General features: G+C 33.1%; 1 protein-coding gene across 1 annotated transcript; it reads right to left on the bottom strand.

Moving 5' to 3' along the window:
- Positions 1 to 12779: 12779 nt before the first annotated feature.
- LOC145598308 (thioredoxin-like 2, chloroplastic) lies at positions 12780 to 21850 on the bottom strand. The gene is made up of 4 exons (XM_081654647.1): positions 21460 to 21850; positions 20840 to 21025; positions 15979 to 16143; positions 12780 to 13124 (listed from the first exon to the last, which is right to left on the bottom strand). The coding sequence occupies exons 1-4, from the start codon at positions 21646 to 21648 to the stop codon at positions 13008 to 13010; spliced, it is 657 nt and encodes a 218-aa protein (XP_081510773.1). The 5' UTR covers positions 21649 to 21850; the 3' UTR covers positions 12780 to 13007.
- Positions 21851 to 22210: the final 360 nt, after the last annotated feature.

The following is a 22210-nucleotide window of genomic DNA, read 5'->3' as shown; positions in this document are numbered from 1 at the left end:
AATTACTTTAAAAGGAATAAATTGAGCTAAATGAAGAAATTGAGCTAAATGAAGGAATTGAGCTTAATGAGAAGTTGTTCAAAAATACCTCAATATTGGTCTCTTTTTATAGAGAAAAAAAAATAAAGACGTTGGTAAATTTTTTTTTTATTTGTATTTTTTTAATTTATTACCGTTGCAAAAATTTGCAATGATAATAATCTAGCCGTTGTATGCATGCGTGGTGTCATCCAACAATATTGCCGTTGGTGTCATATGTTGCAAGTACATGCAACTTTACCTTTTTCTTCCTCCAATTATAACCTGCCACTTGTCATTTACATTTTCATGACCACATTTCTAGTTTGGTTATCTATAAGACCTGGTCATCACTTTTTTCCATCAATTCTTTCATTGTTTCATTTTTTTGATATAAAAACTCTACTCTCTCTCCTCATGACTAAAGACTTGGTCATCCATTGGCCTCACTCTTATGTTTGATTAGTATTTGTGGAGGGAAACAGAGGAAGGGAATGGGAGATGAACAACCCCGTCTCAATTATAATGGAGGTCATGTGCTATTAAAAAAAAAATTAAATAAATAAATAAAAATAGGCCCACGGCTTATTAATTAAATGGACATTATATATAATTACATTTTTTCATGGATTTTATTTCATACAGTTTCCAATTTTTAAGAAGTTGCTAATTAATTAGGACCTCAATCTTCCTTCCAATATTATACCAACAAAAAAAAAAAAATAAAATAAAAATTAGGGAGAAGGGTGAAAAACCGCAAATTCTATGCTACTCCTAGAGTACCGTGTGCGTGGTACTCCAGGTTTATAAAATTTTATGTTATTTTAATATGAACTTCTTGTTATTTCAATTTATATGTATGTTATTTTAAAATAAGTATATGTTATTTTATATTTGCATGTTTTTTTTTTCAACATTGATCCTTTTGCTATACTCCAGATTTATAAAATTCATGTTATTTTGATGTTAACCTCTTATTATTTTAATTTATATATATGTTACTTTTTAAATAAGTACATGCTATTTCAATAAATGCATGCTTTTTTTTTTTTGTTTTTTTATACAGTTAAAGTAAATAACTGAATAACATATTATTTTAGCAAAATAACACAAGGTTTTAAGCAAAATAACATAAGACTGAGGCAAAATAACTCAAGTATAATGGGTATAGTGTAGTGGAGTACCGTGATCCAAGAGTATATAGTACTCCCTCTGTTTTTTTTTATATGCATCAGTTTGACCGGCACATTTACCGAGACGTAATTTTGACCATTAATATCTTTAATTGTGGTATTAGTAAAAATTGTAACAAAATTATATTATGAAACTAGACATAATGACAAATCTAATGATATATTATATAATAACATTTATTTATTTTTTATAAGTGAAAAAGTTAAGTCAACCATGGTATATGAATAGTGCAATTGTCAAAGTGATGTATATAAAAAAAACGAAAGGAGTACTGATCGGTAAAAAACATCTACACTTTAAGATTACATTTGCAAATTTCTGGGCCTTTACTTCAACTACTTTGTATGTTACAATGTTGAAACAATTATTACATACTAACGTACTCCATCTATCCCAAAATATTGTTATTGTTTTGACTTGTTAAGGTCAAATTTTAAAAACTATTGCCAAATATTCTCATTAATATATAAATTTAAAAACTATAATCATGTATATATTGCTTTTGTCTCAATATGTTATTTTATAACAGTAAAATTTTATAGTTTCTGTCAAAACATAATTAAAGATGTTGATAGTCAAATGCAAATCTTGATTTTGTGCAAAGTTAGAGCAAGAACATGTTTCTTTCTTGGGACGGAAGTAGTAGTGGTATTTAATTTATTTTGGAAGGGACTCTAAACTATGTTTCATATGGGGGGCGTGGAGACAAGAAGATGGAATGAGTGAGCATCCATTTTCCTCCCAAACCTTTTAAACATGGGAAAGAAACATAATTATTTTCCTTCCCTTCTTTTTGGTTTTATCAATTTCCTTTTTTTTTTTACAGGCATTTTCCTTCTCTTATCTTAATTAGATTTATTTAGTGCAACATGCATATTGAATATTTCTTTCTTTTTTTTTAAACCTTGAATATTTTATTAAATAATTGATTATTAATTATAATTTTCTTTTATTTAGGGAAATTGCTTATTTAAATTATTTAAGACTTTTTTATTTTTATAAATCAATCACCAATCATCATCAATCAATACTATATATTAAAGTAATCATCAGGATTATTTCTAGAGTACACATGTCGCGTTCACAATAAAAAATTTCCCGCCAAAAACCTTTTTTTTCATAAAAATAATAATGGTTAAAAAAATTGTAATATATAAAACGTATAGTTTGTTTTCTACTACAAAAAAAAAAGGATTTTAACTAGATTTTAAATTAGAAATATGTACTCTACAGTATTGCATCTAATCTATAATTTGATGAAATAAATAGATATACACAATCTATAAACAAATAATTTATAGTAATTTATATATAAAAAAAAAAAAAAAAAAAAAAAGATTTTTTCTTGTAAATATTCGAGCGTTGCCTAGGAAAAGAACTAGTTTCTAATAAATTAGATTCATTAGTTCCAACAACAATAACGCATTATAAGTTGAAAGGATAACAAAAGTAGATTTTATTATTATAATTTTTTTATAGACAAAAAGTAGAAATCCATAAAATATTTAAAATAAGGATTAACACAAATCTTCATGAAAAAAGAATAATAGTGAAAATTAATAATGTTACCGACAAATTAAAATGTTATGGAACTAAAATTGATGTAGATTAATTAAAAATTATTTTATTTGAAATGTTAAGAAATAAGGGTCATATTGATGTAAATTAAAATGAAAATAATAACAATGAACATGCATATTAAATGATTGTAGCTCTCTGGGATGTTTTAATTTGATTCAGTTGTCATGTATTCCATATTTATTATAATATATAAATCTCTTTGTATATGTAGTATGACTTTTTATTTATAAATCAATCTTTATTTATATACATATATATGTATATGTATATGTATATGTATATGTACATGTATATATATATATATATATATATATATATATATATATATATATATATATATATATATATATATATATATATATGTATGTATTATATATATATATATATATATATTTTTTTTTTTTTTTTTTTTTTTTTTTTTTGTGGTGTTATAATAAAAGTTTGAGATTTTGTGGTGTTATAATCTAATTTTTGTAAAATTTGTGGTGTTATTTTCTAAATTCTCCTATTCATTATTATATAATTTTTATATTTATAACTTCGTATTAATTTTTTTTTTTCTAAAATACATAATTCCTACATTCTTATTCACAATAACACACATTAAGAGAGATATTAGACTAGATAAACGGAAAAATTAATCAACAACATTTTACCACCAATAAGAAGAAAGTGTTATGTTTAAAAAATAAAGAAGAAAGAGTTAAGTTGCTACGATAAAAACCTGTAGCATAATTTGTTTGTTTACATAGTCTAATCATTCTTTCAAATAGGTTAGCATGTCAAATGGTGTGTTATACATATAAAAACAACGTAAATTAAATATAATGTTAATTTTGGTTTTTAATACATACATTTTTTGAAACTAATTATTTTGATATAATAATGAATTTAAATACACTTTTACATACATTTGTTTGATAGTAAAATAATATTCTTTAGAGAAATTAATTTACTAGCCTAACAAAGGGGTGGAGCATTATTAATTTGGGTGAGAGAAAATTATTAACATAAAATGTATTTTGAAAAAAATAGGTTTTTTTTAACTTTTACCACAAAAAATACAAAATTATTTTTTACCACCAAAACTTCTAAAAAAAATTGTTTTTACCACCTACCGTCAAGAAAACCGTTAAATCTAACTATTTATGAAAAAATTCTTGGATTTTCATGTGCAAAACATGTTCTTTATAGGTTTAGGGAGGCATTTTGGACCTAAAGATCCAATTTGAGGTCATAATTGACAAAAAATGATCAGAAATGCCTCATTTTGCTTGTTTCAACCAAATCAAGGTAATTTTTAATAGAAAAATTGAGCCATTTACGATCATTTTTTGTCAATTATGACCTCAAATTGGATCTATAGGGCTAAAGCGCCCCCCAAACTCCTAAAGACCATATTTTTGGCACGAAAATGAAATAACTTAAAAAATTTCGTTAGGTTTACTTGGTTTTTTTGGCGGCAGATAAATAAAAGTTTTAGAAGTTTTGGTGGTAAAACATTTTCGTGTTTTTTGTCTGGTAAAAGTAAAAAAAATCAAAAAAATATTTCAATATTAAAAATTATAATAAAAATAATATAATAATGAATATGGACGGAATGTTCCTTAAGATGTCTTCTTCAGTGGCTAGCGTACCATTTTGCACATATAGTACAAAATGTTGTACTGCTAGTCTGCTAATAGCAAATAGTTGAGGTTGTATTATTTTGTACACACTGTTAATAGTTGGTATTTTTTTTAAACTAGTTTTCCTTCTATTATTTTTGCATACCTCAATACTTTTTTAATAATAATTCAAATGCCATTCAATTAGGGGCGTATTTTTTTATTCACCCATAGGCCACCAAAATCTCTAAAATGAAATGTGCTTACATTATTCTACATGTTTGAAAATCGAGCAAAGATTATGCATGAGCTTAAAGTTGGAATATGTATTATTTATATCAAGAGCACTTAGCACATGTGTGATGCAAACTATAATTACTAATCAATAACATAATATTAAAACAGACACCAAGAATGACACATATCATTTCTTAGTGCTGTCATTTTCCCTCCAAAACCATCTTCCATCTTTTCTTGCCAAAAACGTTATAGAAAATAAAAGATAATCTAGAAACATCTTGAAATAACTAGTTAATAGATATTTTGTAATGTTCTAGAAGGCTTATGAAAATATCTAAGGGAAAATCTAAGCCTAGAAAGTCCTAGATAAGTAACTAGAGAAATCTAGAGTAGAGGAGTAGTATATGGCGGTGGCAAAGAACCGACATACACCCACTATAAAAGGAGTAGGTGTAGCCATGCAAAACAATGTAATTCAAGGTAATTCACTTCATGCAATAATACTCAACTTTGCAATCCACTACGTGCCTACTTCCACTCTTCCCATTTCCAACATTTGGTATCAGAGCCAGGTTAATCCAAAGCCTCCATTTTACATTCATCATCCAAATTCAAATATAACAACTCCACATAAATTCAAATGGCCTCCCCTATTCCAAATCCAAATGCAAACTTAAACACAAACACAAACAATTTTAATCCCCAAGTAAATTGGGTACCTATATTTAAGGGGGAGAAATTTGATCAATGGAGTATGTAAATGAAATCAATCTTCATCACCCAAGACATTTGGGAAATTATTGAAGATGGTTATGAGAAACCCAAAGATGCCAGTGAAGAGGCTTCTTGGGATGCCTCCAAGAGAGGCCAATACAAACAAAACATAAGAAGGGATCATTATACCCTTTCCATAATTTATCGTGGGGTAGATGAAACAATACTACCTACGATCATGGCCGCTACAATGGCAAAGGAGGCGTGGAGTATCCTGGAGACAAAATATAGAGGCTCAGAAAAGGTAATACTCTTTAAACTTCAATCTTTGTGGGGTCAATTTGATAGTCTACAAATGGCTGATAATGAATCAATTCAATCTTATGTTGATCGAGTCTCAAATATTGTTAACCAAATTTGATCTAACGGAGACACAATTGAAGATGTTAAAATAATCCGGAAAATACTACGCACTCTCACCAAAAAATTTGATCACATAGTGGCTGCTATAGAAGAGTCTAATAAAGATTTAAAATTGCTCAGCATGACTGAGCTAATGGGCTCTCTACTGGCTCATGAAGAAAGAATGCGAAGATTTGATGAGCAACCAGTACAACAAGCCTTTCAAGCTAAATTAAAATTCTAATGGTGAAAATAAAAATGGCCATGAAAATAATTTTCAACCAAAAAAGAAAAATTTTAATAATCGAGGTCGGGGAAGAGGAAATTATAAAAACCAAGGGAGCCAAGATAATAACACTTTTTGCATATTATGCAAGAAAAATGGTCATAACACAAGATATTGTCGATACAAATGCAAAAGATGTACACGACACTCTCATTTTGAAAAAGATTGTTATTTCCGGCAAAAAGAAGAGGCCAACTTCACTGAAAATAATGATCAACTATTTTATACCTGTCTAAATGCTCAAGAAGAGCAAAACGACATATGGTATATAGATAGTGGTTGTTCCAACCACATGACTGGAAATAAAAATTTCTTTGTAACTCTTGATGAAAATATAAAATCACAAATTACTCTTGGTGGTGGGAGTAGTCAAGAAGTTTCCGGAAAGGGAACAATTGTTGTTAAAACAAAAAATGGCTCCTCTAAATTCATCCCCGACGTCTTTTATGTTCCTGGGCTGGCACAAAATTTACTAAGTGTGGGCCAATTAGTCCGAAAGGGCTATATGGTGAAATTTGATAATAATCAATGCCACATATATGATAAGAAAAAGGGGCAATTAATCACCCCCACTAAAATGGCTCCAAATAAAATATTTCCACTTAAGATGCAATTGGAGTCAAACATTGCCCTAAGCACAACAGTGGATGAGTCCACCTTGTGGTATTTGAGATTCGGGCATTTAAATTTTGACAGTTTAAAACTGTTAAAAAACAGAGAAATGGTGATTGGGCTACCACCAATCACTAATGAAAAGAAAACTTGTGATGGTTGTATCTATGGCAAAATGCATAGATCACCATTTCCAACTTCATCTTGGAGGGCTAGAGCTCCATTAGAGCTTGTCCATGCTGATATATGGGGTCGTCCTACGAAGAATCCGTCTCTTGGCGAAAAAGGTACTTTCTGTTGATTGTTGATGATTTTTCACGCATGATGTGGGTATATTTCTTGGAGAAAAAAATCAGAAGCATTATCCCACTTCATGCAATTTAAAGCCCTCACAGAAAAACAAAGTGGGCATTCAATAAAGGTTCTAAGAACCGATCGTGGGGGAGAATTCACAAGCAATGAATTCAACAAATTCTGTAAAGAGCACGGCATCAAAAAGGAGCTTACAGTCAGACGCACACCACAACAAAATGGTGTTGCAGAAAGGAGAAACAGGACAATTGCTGAAATGGCTCGGAGTTGATGCAAGGAAAAAATCTGCCTAAACATTTTTGGGCAGAAGCTGTCCGCACAACTATTTACATCCTGAACAGGTCTCCCACAAAAGCAATAAGAAGCATGACGCCGTACGAAGCTTGGCACAAACGAAAGCCAAGAGTTGACCACCTCAAAGTTTTCGGGTGCATTGCATATGCCCACGTCCCGAAGGAGAATCGGGATAAGTTAGATGGAAAAGGAGAAAAATGTATCTTCATTGGATACAGTGACGAGTCAAAAGGACATCGTCTCTATCAGCCCGAATCCAAGGAGTTGATCATCTCCAGAGATGTTATATTCTACGAAGGAGGACAATGGCAGTGACACGAGAGCAATTTAGAAGTTCACGATCTAGAAGTTCCAGTAGCAGTCATTCCACTTTCAAGTCCAGATCAAGGCGAAGGCCCAAGCAGCCCAAGATCACCACAGAGCAGCCCAAAATCACCATCAAGCTCATGTTCAACACCAGAATCAAGTCCAACACAAGAAGTTCGACGATCACAACGACCAAGGCGTCGTCCAGCCTACTTGGATAAATATCAGTGTAATCATGTTATCATGGCCCTCATTGCCAGCGAATCACAAGACTTCCAAGAGGCGGCGCAAGAAGAAAAATGGATTGACGCCATGAATGAAGAAATCAAGATGATTGAGAAGAATCACACATGGGAGCTTGAAGACAAGCCACAAGGCAAAGAAATCGTAGGCCTGAAATGGGTCTACAAAATCAAGTACAATGAAGATGGCTCCATTCAAAAATACAAGGCTCACCTAGTTGCAAAAGGCTATTCACAACAACCCGGAGTTGATTTGAACGAGACATATGCTCCAGTTGTTCGAATGGAGATGATCAGGTCAGTCCTTGCACTCGCAGCTCAACTTAAATTACAAGTTTTTCAATTAGATGTCAAGTCTGCTTTTCTTAATGGCGAGCTAAAAGAAGAAGTATATGTTGAGCAACCGCAAGGATATGTAATCGAAGGCAAAGAGGAAAACGTGTATCGCCTTCGGAAGGCCCTATATGGGCTCAAGCAAGCTCCTCGTGCATGGAATAGCTATATTGATGGCTATCTTATTCAAAATGGGTTTATAAAAAGCCCAAGTGAGCCATCACTCTACATCAACACCCAAGGGTCACAAGATTTTCTCATCTTGTGCCTTTATGTAGATGATCTTATCTACATGGACACTAACTCAAAAATGATCGAAGATTTCAAGAAGGCAATGATGTCGGAATGTGAGATGACCGACCTTGGAGCTATGAAATACTTCCTTAGCATGCAAGTCAAGCAAAGTCCAGGAAGAATTTTTCTCTCACAAGATATGCTCAAAAATATGTTGAAGATATGCTCAAAAATTTCAACATGAGCGATTGCAAGCCAATGGCGACACCAATGGCTACGAATGAGAAACTCTCCAAGTATGATGGAAAGGAGAAATTAGATGCATCGCTCTATCGTAGCATGGTCGGATCTCTCATCTATCTCATAAATACAAGGCTCGACATAGTACATGCAGTCAGCATTGTCTCTAGGTTCATGAGTGAACCCAACAAGACACATCTTGCAGCTGTAAAGAGGATTCTCAGGTATATCAAAGGGACGAAGAGCCATGGAATAATGTACGAGTCCGAGATCGACTACAAGCTCACAGGCTACACAGACAGCGACTAGGCTGGAAGCATCGATGATCGAAAAAGTACGAGTGGATACGTGTTCCAGATAGGATCAAAGTCCATTTCCTGGTCATCAAAGAAACAGGCAACGGTGGCACTATCATCATCAGAAGCAGAATACATATCGGCTACAAGTGTAGCATGTGAAGCGGTTTGGCTAAGGAGAATTCTTCAAGATCTACGGCAAGACACTGAAGAACCAACAACCATCCACTGTGACAATATGTCAGCTATTGCCATGACTAGGAATCCAGTCTTTCACAGTCGCACGAAGCACATCGAGATACGACATCACTTCATTCAAGAACTAGTTGAGAAACAGGAGATCGAGGTACAATTCTGCAAGACGGGAGAGCAGCTTGCAGATATATTCACCAAGGCACTACCAACAGATAAATTCCTCCGTTTTCGAAGACAACTCGGTGTTCAAGATTTTTCTGATTAAGGGGGAGTGTTAAAAAAGATAATCTAGAAACATCTTGAAATAACTAGTTAATAGATATTTTGTAATGTTCTAGAAGGCTTATGAAAATATCTAAGGAAAAATCTAAGCCTAGAAAGTCCTAAATAAATAACTAGAGAAATCTAGAGTAGAGGAGTAGTATATGGCGGTGGCAAAGAACCGACATACACCCACTATAAAAAGGAGTAGGTGTAGCCATGCAAAGCAATGTAATTCAAGGTAATTCACTTCATGCAATAATACTCAACTTTGCAATCCACTACGTGCCTACTTCCACTCTTCCCATTTCCAACAATATTTTATAATATGATTTGTTATTGGTATTCTTATATCTTCTATATATACACAATTAACTAAAATTTTATTCTAAATATATTATCATTTGTATCTTTTCTTGCCAAAATCTTATAAAAGAATATTTGTATAATATAATTTCCAATTTGGTCAGTTTTTTAGGTAATCATGCTTTTTTATTGAATGAGATGCATTTTATATTGTGCTGGGAAAAATAAACTAATGTAACTACTACCTTCGTTTCTTATTTATGTGCAACAAAGGGGTATTATTTGTAAGATGTAAAATATTCATTTGTTGCACATAATAAGAAACAGAGGTAGTATTTTATTTTTCCCCAAAAAATTGCAAGATCGCTTTAACTATTAGCTAAACTCCATTTCATCTATTTAATTTATGCAAACATTATTATTATTATTGTAGTAAGTTACGTATTGATTTTAAAACTATATCAATAATATACAACTTTAATTTACGCAACATTAATTTTTTTAGTTAAATCTGTGCATTGCACGGGCACTAAACTAGTTAATTATAATAATGGTGTTAGTTGGAGGAGAGTATAAGTTTTAAATAACTCTTTTTTCAAAGTACACTCTTTTCTTTTCTTCTCTTCTTTTATTTTTTTTGTAAAACAATCATTTAGAGTTAACTAGATTAAGTCCCGTGCCACGCACAGATTCTACAAAATTTAATAACGAACTATAATGTTTATTCAAAATCTACAAAAAAAAAAAAAAAAAATAATGCTTGTAGACACTTAAAAATGTCTCCCCAAAACCAAACCCAATGATGAACAACCTTTCACCGCCATTATTGGTCGGGTTGAGAATTTAATCTTTGGAGTGCTTAAATCCATGTTCCATTCAATACATTTCATAAACCAACCCAATTCATAGCCCATTTTTTCAAACCATAACTTATTTTCTTCTTTTCGTGCCTTTAAACCCAAAATAATTCATTTCGTATCCTTTTTATAATGCGTTTAGATCAGTTTATTTTGGTCCATAGTCTGGGTCCAATTATTTAATAGCTGGATGGGACTTGAAAAGAGCTTTCCTACGTTATATTATAAGCCCAAATCCGAGTTATAACAAATAAGTTATGGCCAAAATACTGAACTGAGTCCAAGGCGAACCTAAGCCCACCTTACCTACGACCCAATGATCATGTGGAGGGTCCAAAGACTTTAATCCCATTCCTAATCAAATTAGGATTAATTAGAAGCTTCTATAAGTTTCTAAAATATCTTAATTATCCTTTTTGAAAAGATAAGATTAAAGACTTTGAAATTGAATAAAACTTTTCTTTTTGAAAATCCTAATTCTATTCAAATTGAAAGACGTTCAAATATAGTCATATATTATTTTCGTGCTTCATAGTTTTTATCTAAATCTTACATGGTTGAATATCTCTTGAAATTCTCTTTCCAATTATATAATACTCCCTTCGTTTTTAAATACTTGCTCCATTTCTCTATGTGCGGAGTGAGTTTTAGGAGAAATTAGAGAAAGTAATAGAATATGGAAATAGTGGGGTTGGTGGAAGAATAAAAAAATATAGAAAGCAAAAATGGTGGAGAGAATTAGAGGAGAGAGAATATATGTTGGGACCACTAGGTGAGAGAAATTGATTAAATATTGTAAAACCTTTCCAAATAAGGAAATGGAGCAAGTATTTAAAAACGGCCGCAAATGGAAAGTGGAGCAAGTATTTAAAAACGGAGGGAGTATAATATTAATTCCGAGCTATAATGAAAAAGATATGAATGAAATACAAAACTCTATCCAAAACTGACACCTTCTCACTATTTCGGCCATATCTTTATTCTACATAATATTTTAATCTGATTATAATTGGGTTAGAAAGTAGACTTCAACAGCTTTTCAACGATATATTATTTATCTTATTCCGATTTCTAGATCAAAAGATATGATAAAAACAAAAACCACAAAAACTGCATGCTGTCTATCGCGAGAGTTTTATTCCGATTCGAACTCGATCTTTTCTTGATTCTTCGACCCTCTTTTTTCCCTATAAATAAAGATCATATCACCCATTTTTCAATCATCAACAAGCTTGATCACCAAATCATTCTCTGTTCCTCTCTTATACATCAAATAATTCTCTGTTCTCTCTCTCTTGCTCTAGCCTAAACCCTAGCCACCATATTCTTCCATAACACTTCCTATGAGTGCCAAGCATATTCAGCACATGCTTAACATAGGCGCGCTTCAAACGACGCCTACAATGCTCAATTTTTTTTATATGAAATTAAAAAATATGTGAATATTTTTTAAAAGAAGTGAATCACAATTATATGATTTGGTGAATATTTTACTTTAAGAAAGTGAATCACAATTATATTAAGAAGTGAATATTTTTAGGGAGTGAATTAAAATATAAATAAAAATATTATAAAAAAAAGTGTTTTGGAGGGAAAAACATAGCACCGATGTCTGTTTTAGTATTATGTTATTATTTGATTTTTGCAGTCATAAACTCTAGTATTTTACGGAAAATCCTAGAAGTATCTTTGTCATTTTCCAAGTGTAAATCTAGTGGGGCAAATAATTAAGGACAGTGATTCTTCACGCCCCTTTGATTATTTTTGGAACAGACATGAGGCAAAATTTTATCAAGCCTGCGAAAACAATTTAGCAAATTTTCAAATGAAAATTCACATTTTATTTATTTCACATTTTTATCGGTTTTATTTTTATTTATTTTTATTTTTTTTCGAAAATCCAAAAGTGAATTCTAGAATTTGTTCAATTGTAAAATATGGATTACCTCCAACTTTTTGGTTGAAAGATAAAGGCGCTTGATGAAGTGTGACAAATCTTACATTAGAATTCACTTCAATTAATATAATAGTTGATTTTATGTAATAATAATGTTTCTTGTATATATTTTGATTGTGTACATTGAAGGAAACTTATTTAAGACAAACTATTCGCAATCATTATGACGACTGACGGATTGACTACTGAGGCATTAATGTGACTTTTTGGGATTTAGAACATGAACTAGTTCAGGTCCTGTACAATGCATAAATAAAATTAATATATTCTTTCTTAATTAATTCAATGACTATTATAATTAAACATACTTCGTATTAATTTGTTCGTGAATCTGTATCTGAAGCAAGAAATTTTGCACTTGCGTGATACAAATTACCACGTTCAAGTTGTGACAAGTAATACGAATGATCAAGATTACAATAGAACACTGCAAATATACATATGTACTATCAACACGATAGATGGAGGATACTAGATTTACACGTAAACCCTGTATAAACAAATAATGAGCAAGAGGGTTTTATGTGTCATCAGATTTCGCTAATTTATCATCTACATTGGCTGGAGGATCAATTTTCCCCATACTGTCGTTCTGAGCTGGATTATACATTTCAATGGTGTCCTTTATTTTCTGGAACTGCAAAATAGGTGAAGAGAGGTTAGTAGATTATAATTCATCTACAAACTGGATACACATACAATGTGAGTACATTATACTACACACAATTGAACATGACTTACTCTTACAAATCATGAAAAAAAGAAAGAAAGGTGAATTAAATGAAAAACCATTTAAGTTGCTGTTACACACAGTCATATATAAGTTACACAACAAAGAATCAAGAGGAGTAAAACCAAGAGACATCTTAGTAGTTAATAATCCTTATTAAGACAACCAGGTACACCAACAAATCCTAGGTCTTGTGTCACCAATCATAGCCCAATCCCCTGAATTCGCATGCCCTACCAAATAAACCTTCTCAAACCCTGAACTTGGGTAGGTTGTCTATATTGGAAAAAAACCCCAAATCTAACTTATAAAGACAAATCTATTTGATAATGCTACCTAAACTATTTGTATCAAGACATTGGAGGCTAAGAAATAGTAAGCTATTTTAAAGAGTAGGTTGTCACATGCTAACAGTTTTCCCGATGCCCCGGCACAGCAAGTTCCATATGAGGCAACCACCCTATGCCTGTGTGCCTTACTGATTTGGTGCAGATTAGTGTCATTCCAACAGTAGTCAGCTCTCTCTGGTGCTAAGATAGCAGGATTCGGAGGGTAGAGGAAGGGAGGGAAGCTGGTGAATAATAACAGAGTTGGGCTAAGGGAGGGAAAACACACCATGGAGAAGCTTCTGTATAACAATAGTAGTCAGCTCTCTGACATCGTCTATCAATAAAGTAAGGACTCCCTCCAATACTCTCTCTTCCTTCCTAGATTTGTATCCTAACACACTCTAAGTTCAGAAGAAGTTTACTTATTTGAGTTATTTCAATTGTATAAGACACTAATTTAGACTAAGTTCTTTCATAATGTGGGAAGGTAGGTCCAGGTCACGTACTATAAGACACACCAATACCTTAGGATTTACGTAAGTGACTGTCATCACAATTCTTCATATTTGCTGGGTTACGCTCAAGCTTTATAATTATTAATAGTTCCAATTCATGTTTCCATCAACTTATATTTTTAGTCAATGGTTTCAATAATATCAATTCATAATGGGGGAAGGTAGGTCCAGGTCACACATCTTTTTTTTTTTTTTTTTTTTTTTGACGAGCCAATCAAGCATCTTCAAGCAAGGCAATTCTGAAAAGTTATGTATCATAAGGATCTTTGGCTTTATCATCCTAATTGAATTTACCCAATTAAATCTAAAATGCAAGTGCCCATTAATTTCGCAATAATGCTGCAAAAACAGGCCTGCAGCAGGAGCATTTCTTTGCAAATGTAGTGACTTTTTGTGCTTCTAAAAATAATTCTACAGCTATGGATGGGGTAATTATCTCCATCATCAATTAATCAGCTTGAAAGAATATCCCCATAGCTTCAAATTTTCTGTGTTAAATCACTAAAAAAGCTTGCCTCTTCGTATTCTTTTGTAAATGTAGGTGTTACAGCAATTTTACTAATCACTCATCCTAAGCTTCATTTAGCAATATTTATTTGGGCTGCTGGAGTGCAAACACCTGTGCTAAAATTAAATGCATTAAAGAGTTAATACAAAGACTTCAAAACAAAAAATTAACCTCCACCGTCCAAAATTAGTCAACACGTATTACTTTATGGGAAGCTTCTTATTAGTTGACACATTTTCATATTGGGCAAGTCTTGTGTAGTTCAATGACAACATTACCCTCACTCTTCTTTTCTCTCCTTCCCCATAGTAGCCATATCAGACCCAATCTATCTCCTCTCTTCCCTATTTCACCACTCTCTCTTCTCCATAGAAAACCACTCTATCCCCTCTTTCCCAGGTGCCGCCATGGCCACCACCGTCCCATCTCATATTCTATCTCCTTAGTCGTCTCTGGCCTTCGCTCGTCACTCGGCCCCTTATCACCGGGCTTATCTTGCCACCTCTATTCTCACATTAACTACGTCCTCTTTTTCTTAGGCAAAACCATTTCTAGGATTTGGCTCTCGGTTTCACGCCGTTTTTTCTGTTTAACAATCGCAAAATCCCAAAACAATTGGAGATAATAAAAATTTGGAACTTTAATCATCAAAAATGGTGACTTCGTGTCAGTGGTGGCTCGCAATTTGGTAATCATATAAAGGTGGTTAAGGAGACCAAGGGGAGGAAGAAGCTTATGAAGGTGGTGTGAAGTGTGCTTTTGGGTGGTAGAAAGGAGGAAATTTTTAAGGGTTAGGGCATGCTTGGCTTTAGAGTAATGTTTTAATTGGGTAATAAAGTCAAACTAAACAAAATGAAAGTAAATTTCTGAATCTGATGATAACCCATTTTTTTTGTTGTTCATGGCAATATTAAGGTGGTTTTTGACAGTGGTGGAGTTGAGTAATAGAGGAAGGTGTAGGTAGTTGTTGTCGAGGAAATAACAGCTGGTGGTAGTGGCTAGGCAGTGGTAATGTGTAAGGGTAATCTGTCTTTTAGATGATGTCTTTCGATGGTGCTAATTGAATCAGCATAGGATATATTAAATGCTATGTATCTTCATGGATTAGCCCACAAATTGTAGAACATAACATCGAAGGAAGAGCTTGAAAGAGGGACATGCACCTCATGTACATAAGCTTTATGAAAAGATCCATTATCACATAGAGCTGGGATGAACTTGTAGAAAAAAGATAGCATTAAACCAAAGACGAATCCTGAGCTACTTTATTAAAACACCTATCTAGTGTGTTGCTAGAATCACTTTCTTTACAGCAAGTGGAGTTGTGTGTTGAAAAGGTATCCTTTTTTCTTCCCCGGACTAAATAGGACCTAGTTACATCAAAGAGAAAAAGCAGGCAGAGTGCTTACCTTAGCGAGTGAACAAGAAAACCCTTCCACCTTTCCATCAGCTCCACGATAGAAATGGAAGTAAGGAAGCACCTTCACATTCATACTTTTGCACATTGCCTTATTCTCATCAAAATTAACCTTTATAAACAATATCTCTGGATGTGATTCAGCCATTCTGCACAACTGGAAACACAGCGCAACAAATCAGACCAAACAAACTTTGAAGATCAAAAGTGAATCAGAACCAAAGCCATTAATCACCTAGCCTGGGAAAAGAATTTGCAAAACTCCTCATGGTACTCTCTCTCTCTCTCTCCAAACCCTTCTTTCCATAGAAAAAAAAATTTGCACACACATTGTGGGAATTCAAAATGAAACCCTGAAAAAACCTATAACCAAGGGAAGGTTAATTGAGGATTGAGATTTAAGTGTAATCTTGTTTAGAGCGAAGTTTGTAAACTCAGTCACTATTTTAGAAGCCGAGCAATTAAATCATTTATCAAGTAGAAATCGGTGCAGTCAAATAAAACTTTAAACTACAAACATTTGTGAAAGCGTAAGGAGACCCAATCAACCAATTTACTCTGAGTCACAATTGCAGATTAAATAATAACTGGAAAAGCATAATGGCCTTCCAAATCATGTGGAAGAGGTGAGTCAGAACGCGAATGATGCTTCAAAATCATTTCTATGCTTTAGGAACATCTACTGTGTTTTTGTCATGGTAAATTCTATAATAATACAGACAAATTTAAAATTTACATAAGTGATACGTAGAAGAAGGGGGCTTTGCGTTTACAGAAAACTGGAGCCAAGGCATCTCAAAATATCCATATACCAGAGATCAAAATTTTCTAGTGTATACATGAACAAAATAATTACTTCTAATTAAACCATGACTCTCAAGACAATATTTCATGAGCAATATATAAGATCATGGATATCAACTAAAGAGATCAATGTTATGTTAAGCTTTCAGAACTTTTCAGAGCTTAGTAATCGAGTTCTGATCCTCTCATTATTCTTGGTCACTCTTTTGTAATAGTTTCTCTTGAGTGATGTTCTTAACTTAAAAGGGGTCCTCAATGAACAAGATTGTCACCCAAATTCACCATTCTTCAAACGTTTCCAAGACATCTTTCACCTTTTTACTATTCCTCGCACTCAATTAAATGCAGATATGCTCAAGCCTTATCACTGCAATCACTCACTTCACACTCCTTCGGAACTGTACCCTAATATCGTATACTAATTGATCTACACTCTTATAAATAAAAATTTCATAACAACCTATCTATCCTTGATTAATTGTCTTGTTAAGCTTGGATACACACATAATATTATTATTTTAGTAATAAAAAAAAAAGGGCAATGTGAGTTTTTATAGACAATGAATTAGGAGAAATAAAACAATTGACAATTTGATTGAGATAGAGAAAGAGTTAATGAGGCGTAAATCACATATACTTAGAGAGAGAGAGAGAGAGAGAGAGAGAGAGAGAAGGAAATTTTCTTATGGACAGTTTTTATGGACAAAGCTATTAAATTTTCTAATCCCTTGTGAGCCCCAAAAAATGGCATATTATAACATCAAAGAAGGAAATTTTATCCTTATTTAGAGGTTGTTTGGTTGGATCATTTGGAATGGATTGGAATGGAGATAGAATCCATTCCATCTATATTTTTGTTTGGTTGAGTTTTTTAGTAATGGAATCTCATACCTAAGGGGTTCTAAATCTACCCCACACCTATGAAACCCATACCCACCTCTCTCCCTAAGATTCACAATCCATTCAATTAATAAAGTACATAATCTATTCCAACAATAAAATCAAACAACTTTAGACTAGTATGGGTTTTAGAATCCATTCCTATCTAGTATGAGGATTCCATACCAATCCATTCCAATATAATGAACGAAACACCCCCCTTAATATATTGGCAGCAAATTCCAAACTTGTGCCCAGTCTCATATTCTCATAATATCAAATTAGGTAAGATAATTATGTGAAAGATTAAGAATTAAGATATTATAAAGAGCAAATATTAATGATGGGAGGGGTAGTATAATAAGTCAGGAAATATTTACTTAAAACCACCCTAGGGCGACAGTACAAACAACAAAAACAATAAATAAATGCAGTGCCCATCGGGTGCAGGTCATTGTGCCCTCTTTCACTGCACCTTGCCTATAGCCAAAAAAAAAAAAAAAATTAGTCTAAGCCAAATCCCTAGTGCCCTGGCACACCTAAGGCACACTTTTTTATACACTGGGTAGGAGCAGTGCAGTCCAAATAATGACACAATGCACATGCCTTGGGACGCATTTGGCAAGGAACAAGGTGAGGAGCTTGCCTTCTGCAGAGAAGTGCTAGAAAGGGGAAAATTGAGTTGGATTCCAAGAAGAAACAAACAAATAAAATTATTCAGATTAAATGTTACCTAGACTTTTATTTAACAACTAGCAGATCCCATAAATCCTCAATTTATTACATTATATGCTCCATTACAATGATAAATTAAAATTTACAATTTAGAGAAACCATTCACATATAGGTAGCAATTGTGGTTGATGACTTCACGGACATAGCAGAAATTTCTCTCTCTCTCTCTCTCTCTCTCTCTCTCTCTCTCTCTCTCTCTCTCTCTCTCTCTCTCTCTATCTCATTGTTTATTATTTTTTCTTCTCCATTACAATCTGAAACTTTCCACTCCCAATCCATTCCAGTAAACATATCATTCCTGCCAACAATTTCTCTATATAAGTGCATTTTAAGCTTATCTTATCTATTTTTTGAAATAGTTACCAAGTATCCTCTCCCTTTCCCTCCATCTGAATTTGGGAAAAATATTAAATGGAAACTTACTATATTTAATGACGTTGCCCTATTGTATAAGTTGCCTCCAAATATACACGAGCAACATATAACACACTTCCTTCATAAAAAAAAGCAGAACATACTTGCTTTTATTAAGCTTTATTTCAATTTAATCCTATGGATTCATAAAAATCAGCTCACGCCCACCTATCTTCATAGGACATCACTGGAGTAATGAGGCTCCTTAAATTGTTTTATCTGGGAATATAGGAAAAAAGGACTTTTTACTGGATTTCAGATTATCAGATCAGCTTATTTGTTATCAGATAAGATACAAAAGACATTTGGATCAGTTCAAAATATTTAATGGATAGACTTTAAGAATTAATAAGTAACATAAACATTTGCCTTTTTCTCTCTTTTATTGAACTAATAAATAGGTGAGATCAAGGAAGTGTAGTAGATTAGCTTCTTACACAATTTAAGGCTAGAACTCCTTTCTTCCTTATCTTATTCTACATGCCAAGGTAGGGGAGAACAAAGAGAAGACATTTTTTTTTTTGGATGGATGGATGCGACCTTCGCTTACGGGTCACTAGATTAACTCAAGACCTTTCAGTCGTGACCACGAGCTAGCTTAGGAATTCAATATTTGGTGAAAGGTAGGTCAAGAAGACCACTCTTGTCACCTCTTGGTAAAAAAATTGGCCAACTAATACAGAAAGACATAAAGTCAGTCTCTTTTGCGTACATGAGCAGGTTGAATAAACTCCTTCTACGGGTTACAAGAAAAAACCTGAATCCCAAAAGGTCTTTACAGAAGAAGCTTTATCTACACCCTTTCAAAGGCTTGTTTGCCTATTCTAGATGACCTATCGTCCTTGCCTATAACTAAAGATGAATCAAAGAGATGTAACAGCTTCATTATTGGGAGTTTTGCGGCTTACCAAATCCAAATTATTCCTTTAAACAACTTAGAAGGGGATGCAATGAGAAGCTTGATCCTCAATATTGCACAAGCTTCACTCAAATAGGAACTTGAACACCTTTAATCAGTTCAAAGGTGCAAGGGATCAGCCCAGGCCGGAGGTCCGTTTCACGTATGAAAGAAGAAAGCCCAAAAATAAGCCGAAAAATATGTGATGAGTTGGAAGTTTGTTATGGAATCAGTTTGGGGGCAGGGGCATGGTAGTAATTCAGAAATAAGTTGTTATTTGGTTGTTAATAGATTCTTTATGATTAGCTGTCCATGAGATTGTTAGCTTAATCATGCTTTAAATAGAGTTATTGGGGTAGGGGGAAGGCATCTGGAATTTGTTATTGAAGTTGTGTGGGAGAGATCCTTGCTCTCAAAAGAAGGCATTGTATTGTGAGTTCCTCTGATTTGCAACACAAATATCCCTTGGCTGCCATTTCTTCCCTTTTATACAGCTTTGAATTCTCTGTTCTGTACTAAATCCTAGCAAAAGGATATTACAAATCAGCAAGCATCTGAAAATTACCAAAGTCTCAAAGACTCCAATCAACATATCATTACCAGATGGAATATATTTGAGTTAGCTGCTCGTACCCTACCAAGTATATCATTCTCAGATTATTAATTTCCTACAACGTCATAGTTATTTGCTATCCAGCAACTTAAATATGAAAATTTAACCAAGGAACGAAGTTTATCCATCCTCTGCCTTCATCATATATTAAATCAAGTAACAGCCCAAAAGTGAAAACATATTAACAGCACGGTACCTAAACTGACACAGGAATTGAGAACTTTATTTCTTCATGTAGAGTTAGCACTGACTATCATTATCTTGAACTTCCATGGTTCCATCCATAGAGATATTAGAGTGTCTCATTCGCACCACACTAAAACCTATTGCTAAGCTCTCTAAGCATTAAATTCTAACAAGCTTTAAAAAACCCGAATTGTCCTTTGAGCCCAATATTCAGTGTCATATATCAACAAATCTACAATCCAAATAAAACAACAAGATTCATACAAGCAAACAAGAACAAAATTAATATACATCTTGAAAGTGTGATCATTTGAAGGAAATTACCCTTGGAAACAAAGCACGGCAAGAAGCACACCAAGTTCCATAGAATTCAACAACTACTAATCTATCTCCTGCTTCTTTTAGTGCACTCAAAAACTCCTCAGTAGAATGAACATCAATCATATTGGGTCCTGCATTCTTCTCCCACCATTTTGGTTGATCGGTCGCTTCAGCAACAACAGCATTCACCTGATATACATCACCACACACAACACAAAAGGCTCTAAATTAATTACCACAACCACATTTACTATTGCTTGATCGAGAAAATAAATACAAGGTAAACCCAGATAGTTAAAACTTCGTCCGTTTCACTTTAATAGACCACATTTCTATATTACGACGTTTCAAAATAACAGGTCACTTTATATACATACATAAAACTAAATAAATATATGAAAATTTTCATATTACCCTTAAAGTGTATAGGATTAACTCCCTATTATCGTCATAAAAAGATGATTACAATAGAAATGACCTCGAATTAAATTTGGAGTAGTAAATTAACTTATAAAAATCCAAAAGTCAATGAAATGCAAATTACCCCAACAATATAAATGTATAATTGACCATATTATATCAAATAATTTTGAAAAAGATAAAGAGAATAATAAAATGATTACCTTGAAAGAAGACGCTCGCTTTGTGGGTTTGAAAGAAAGAGGAGCAACAGAAACAAAAGCAGAATCAACGAATTTAGTACCAATATCAAAGGAATTACGATTAACTGGGTGCCAATTATTGAGTGAAGTGAGCAAAGACGCGGAAAATCGAAGGGAATTGCAAGAAGATAATCGAATAGCATCTGCCATTGAAGAAGAAAGAGAAAAATTGAAATTAATTTAAGCAATTGATTCGAAAACAATGGTGTGTGAATAAAATTAGCAGCATAATAATGGAGAAATTGGTGAAAATTTAGGGATGGAAGATGAACTCGAATTTTTTCCCAAAAAAAAAAAAAGGAATTCCTCGAGTTTTGAATAAGTGGCCTGAGCTGACTTACATAAAGGGCATCTAGTTAGTCTATATCATATCATAATATCATATCATATTATATCTTTGTGGAAATTATATATCCAAGGGCATAGCCTCGAATCTGGATTAGTTTAAAGGGTGAAACGGAGTTTTCGTTGGATGTCTCTTATCTCTGAAGTATAAGAGGTGAGTGTAGTTATGGAGAATGTCTTAGCATCTAGCAATTAGAGACGAGAATGTCTCTAGCAGGGGCAGCATTGTCATTTCGCATTTACTAAGGGTAAAACGTAACTGTGCTGTTTTCAATGCTATCACTTGAGGAAACTCCGTTTTCCGTTTTTCAACCTCCCTTTCTCTCTCATTAACTTCCTTCTTCATCTTCCCAAAAATAATTTAAAA

The sequence above is a fragment of the Chenopodium album genome, chromosome 20, assembly GCF_948465745.1.
Source record: "Chenopodium album chromosome 20, dcCheAlbu1.1, whole genome shotgun sequence".
Lineage (NCBI taxonomy): Eukaryota > Viridiplantae > Streptophyta > Magnoliopsida > Caryophyllales > Amaranthaceae > Chenopodium > Chenopodium album.
The sequence above is the reverse complement of the archived record's forward strand: the minus strand, read 5'-3'. Positions and strand labels throughout refer to the sequence as shown.

Excerpts from the sequence above, each read along its gene's own strand:
- LOC145598308 (XM_081654647.1), bottom strand. The coding sequence starts at position 21,648 with ATGGCAGATGCTATTCGATTATCTTCTTGCAATTCCCTTCGATTTTCC. Across the intron at positions 21,026-21,459 it reads AGCGAGCGTCTTCTTTCAAG|GTGAATGCTGTTGTTGCTGA; the intron begins GTAATCATTTTA and ends GATGTATATCAG. Across the intron at positions 13,125-15,978 it reads TTTCTTGTTCACTCGCTAAG|TTCCAGAAAATAAAGGACAC; the intron begins GTAAGCACTCTG and ends CCTATTTTGCAG.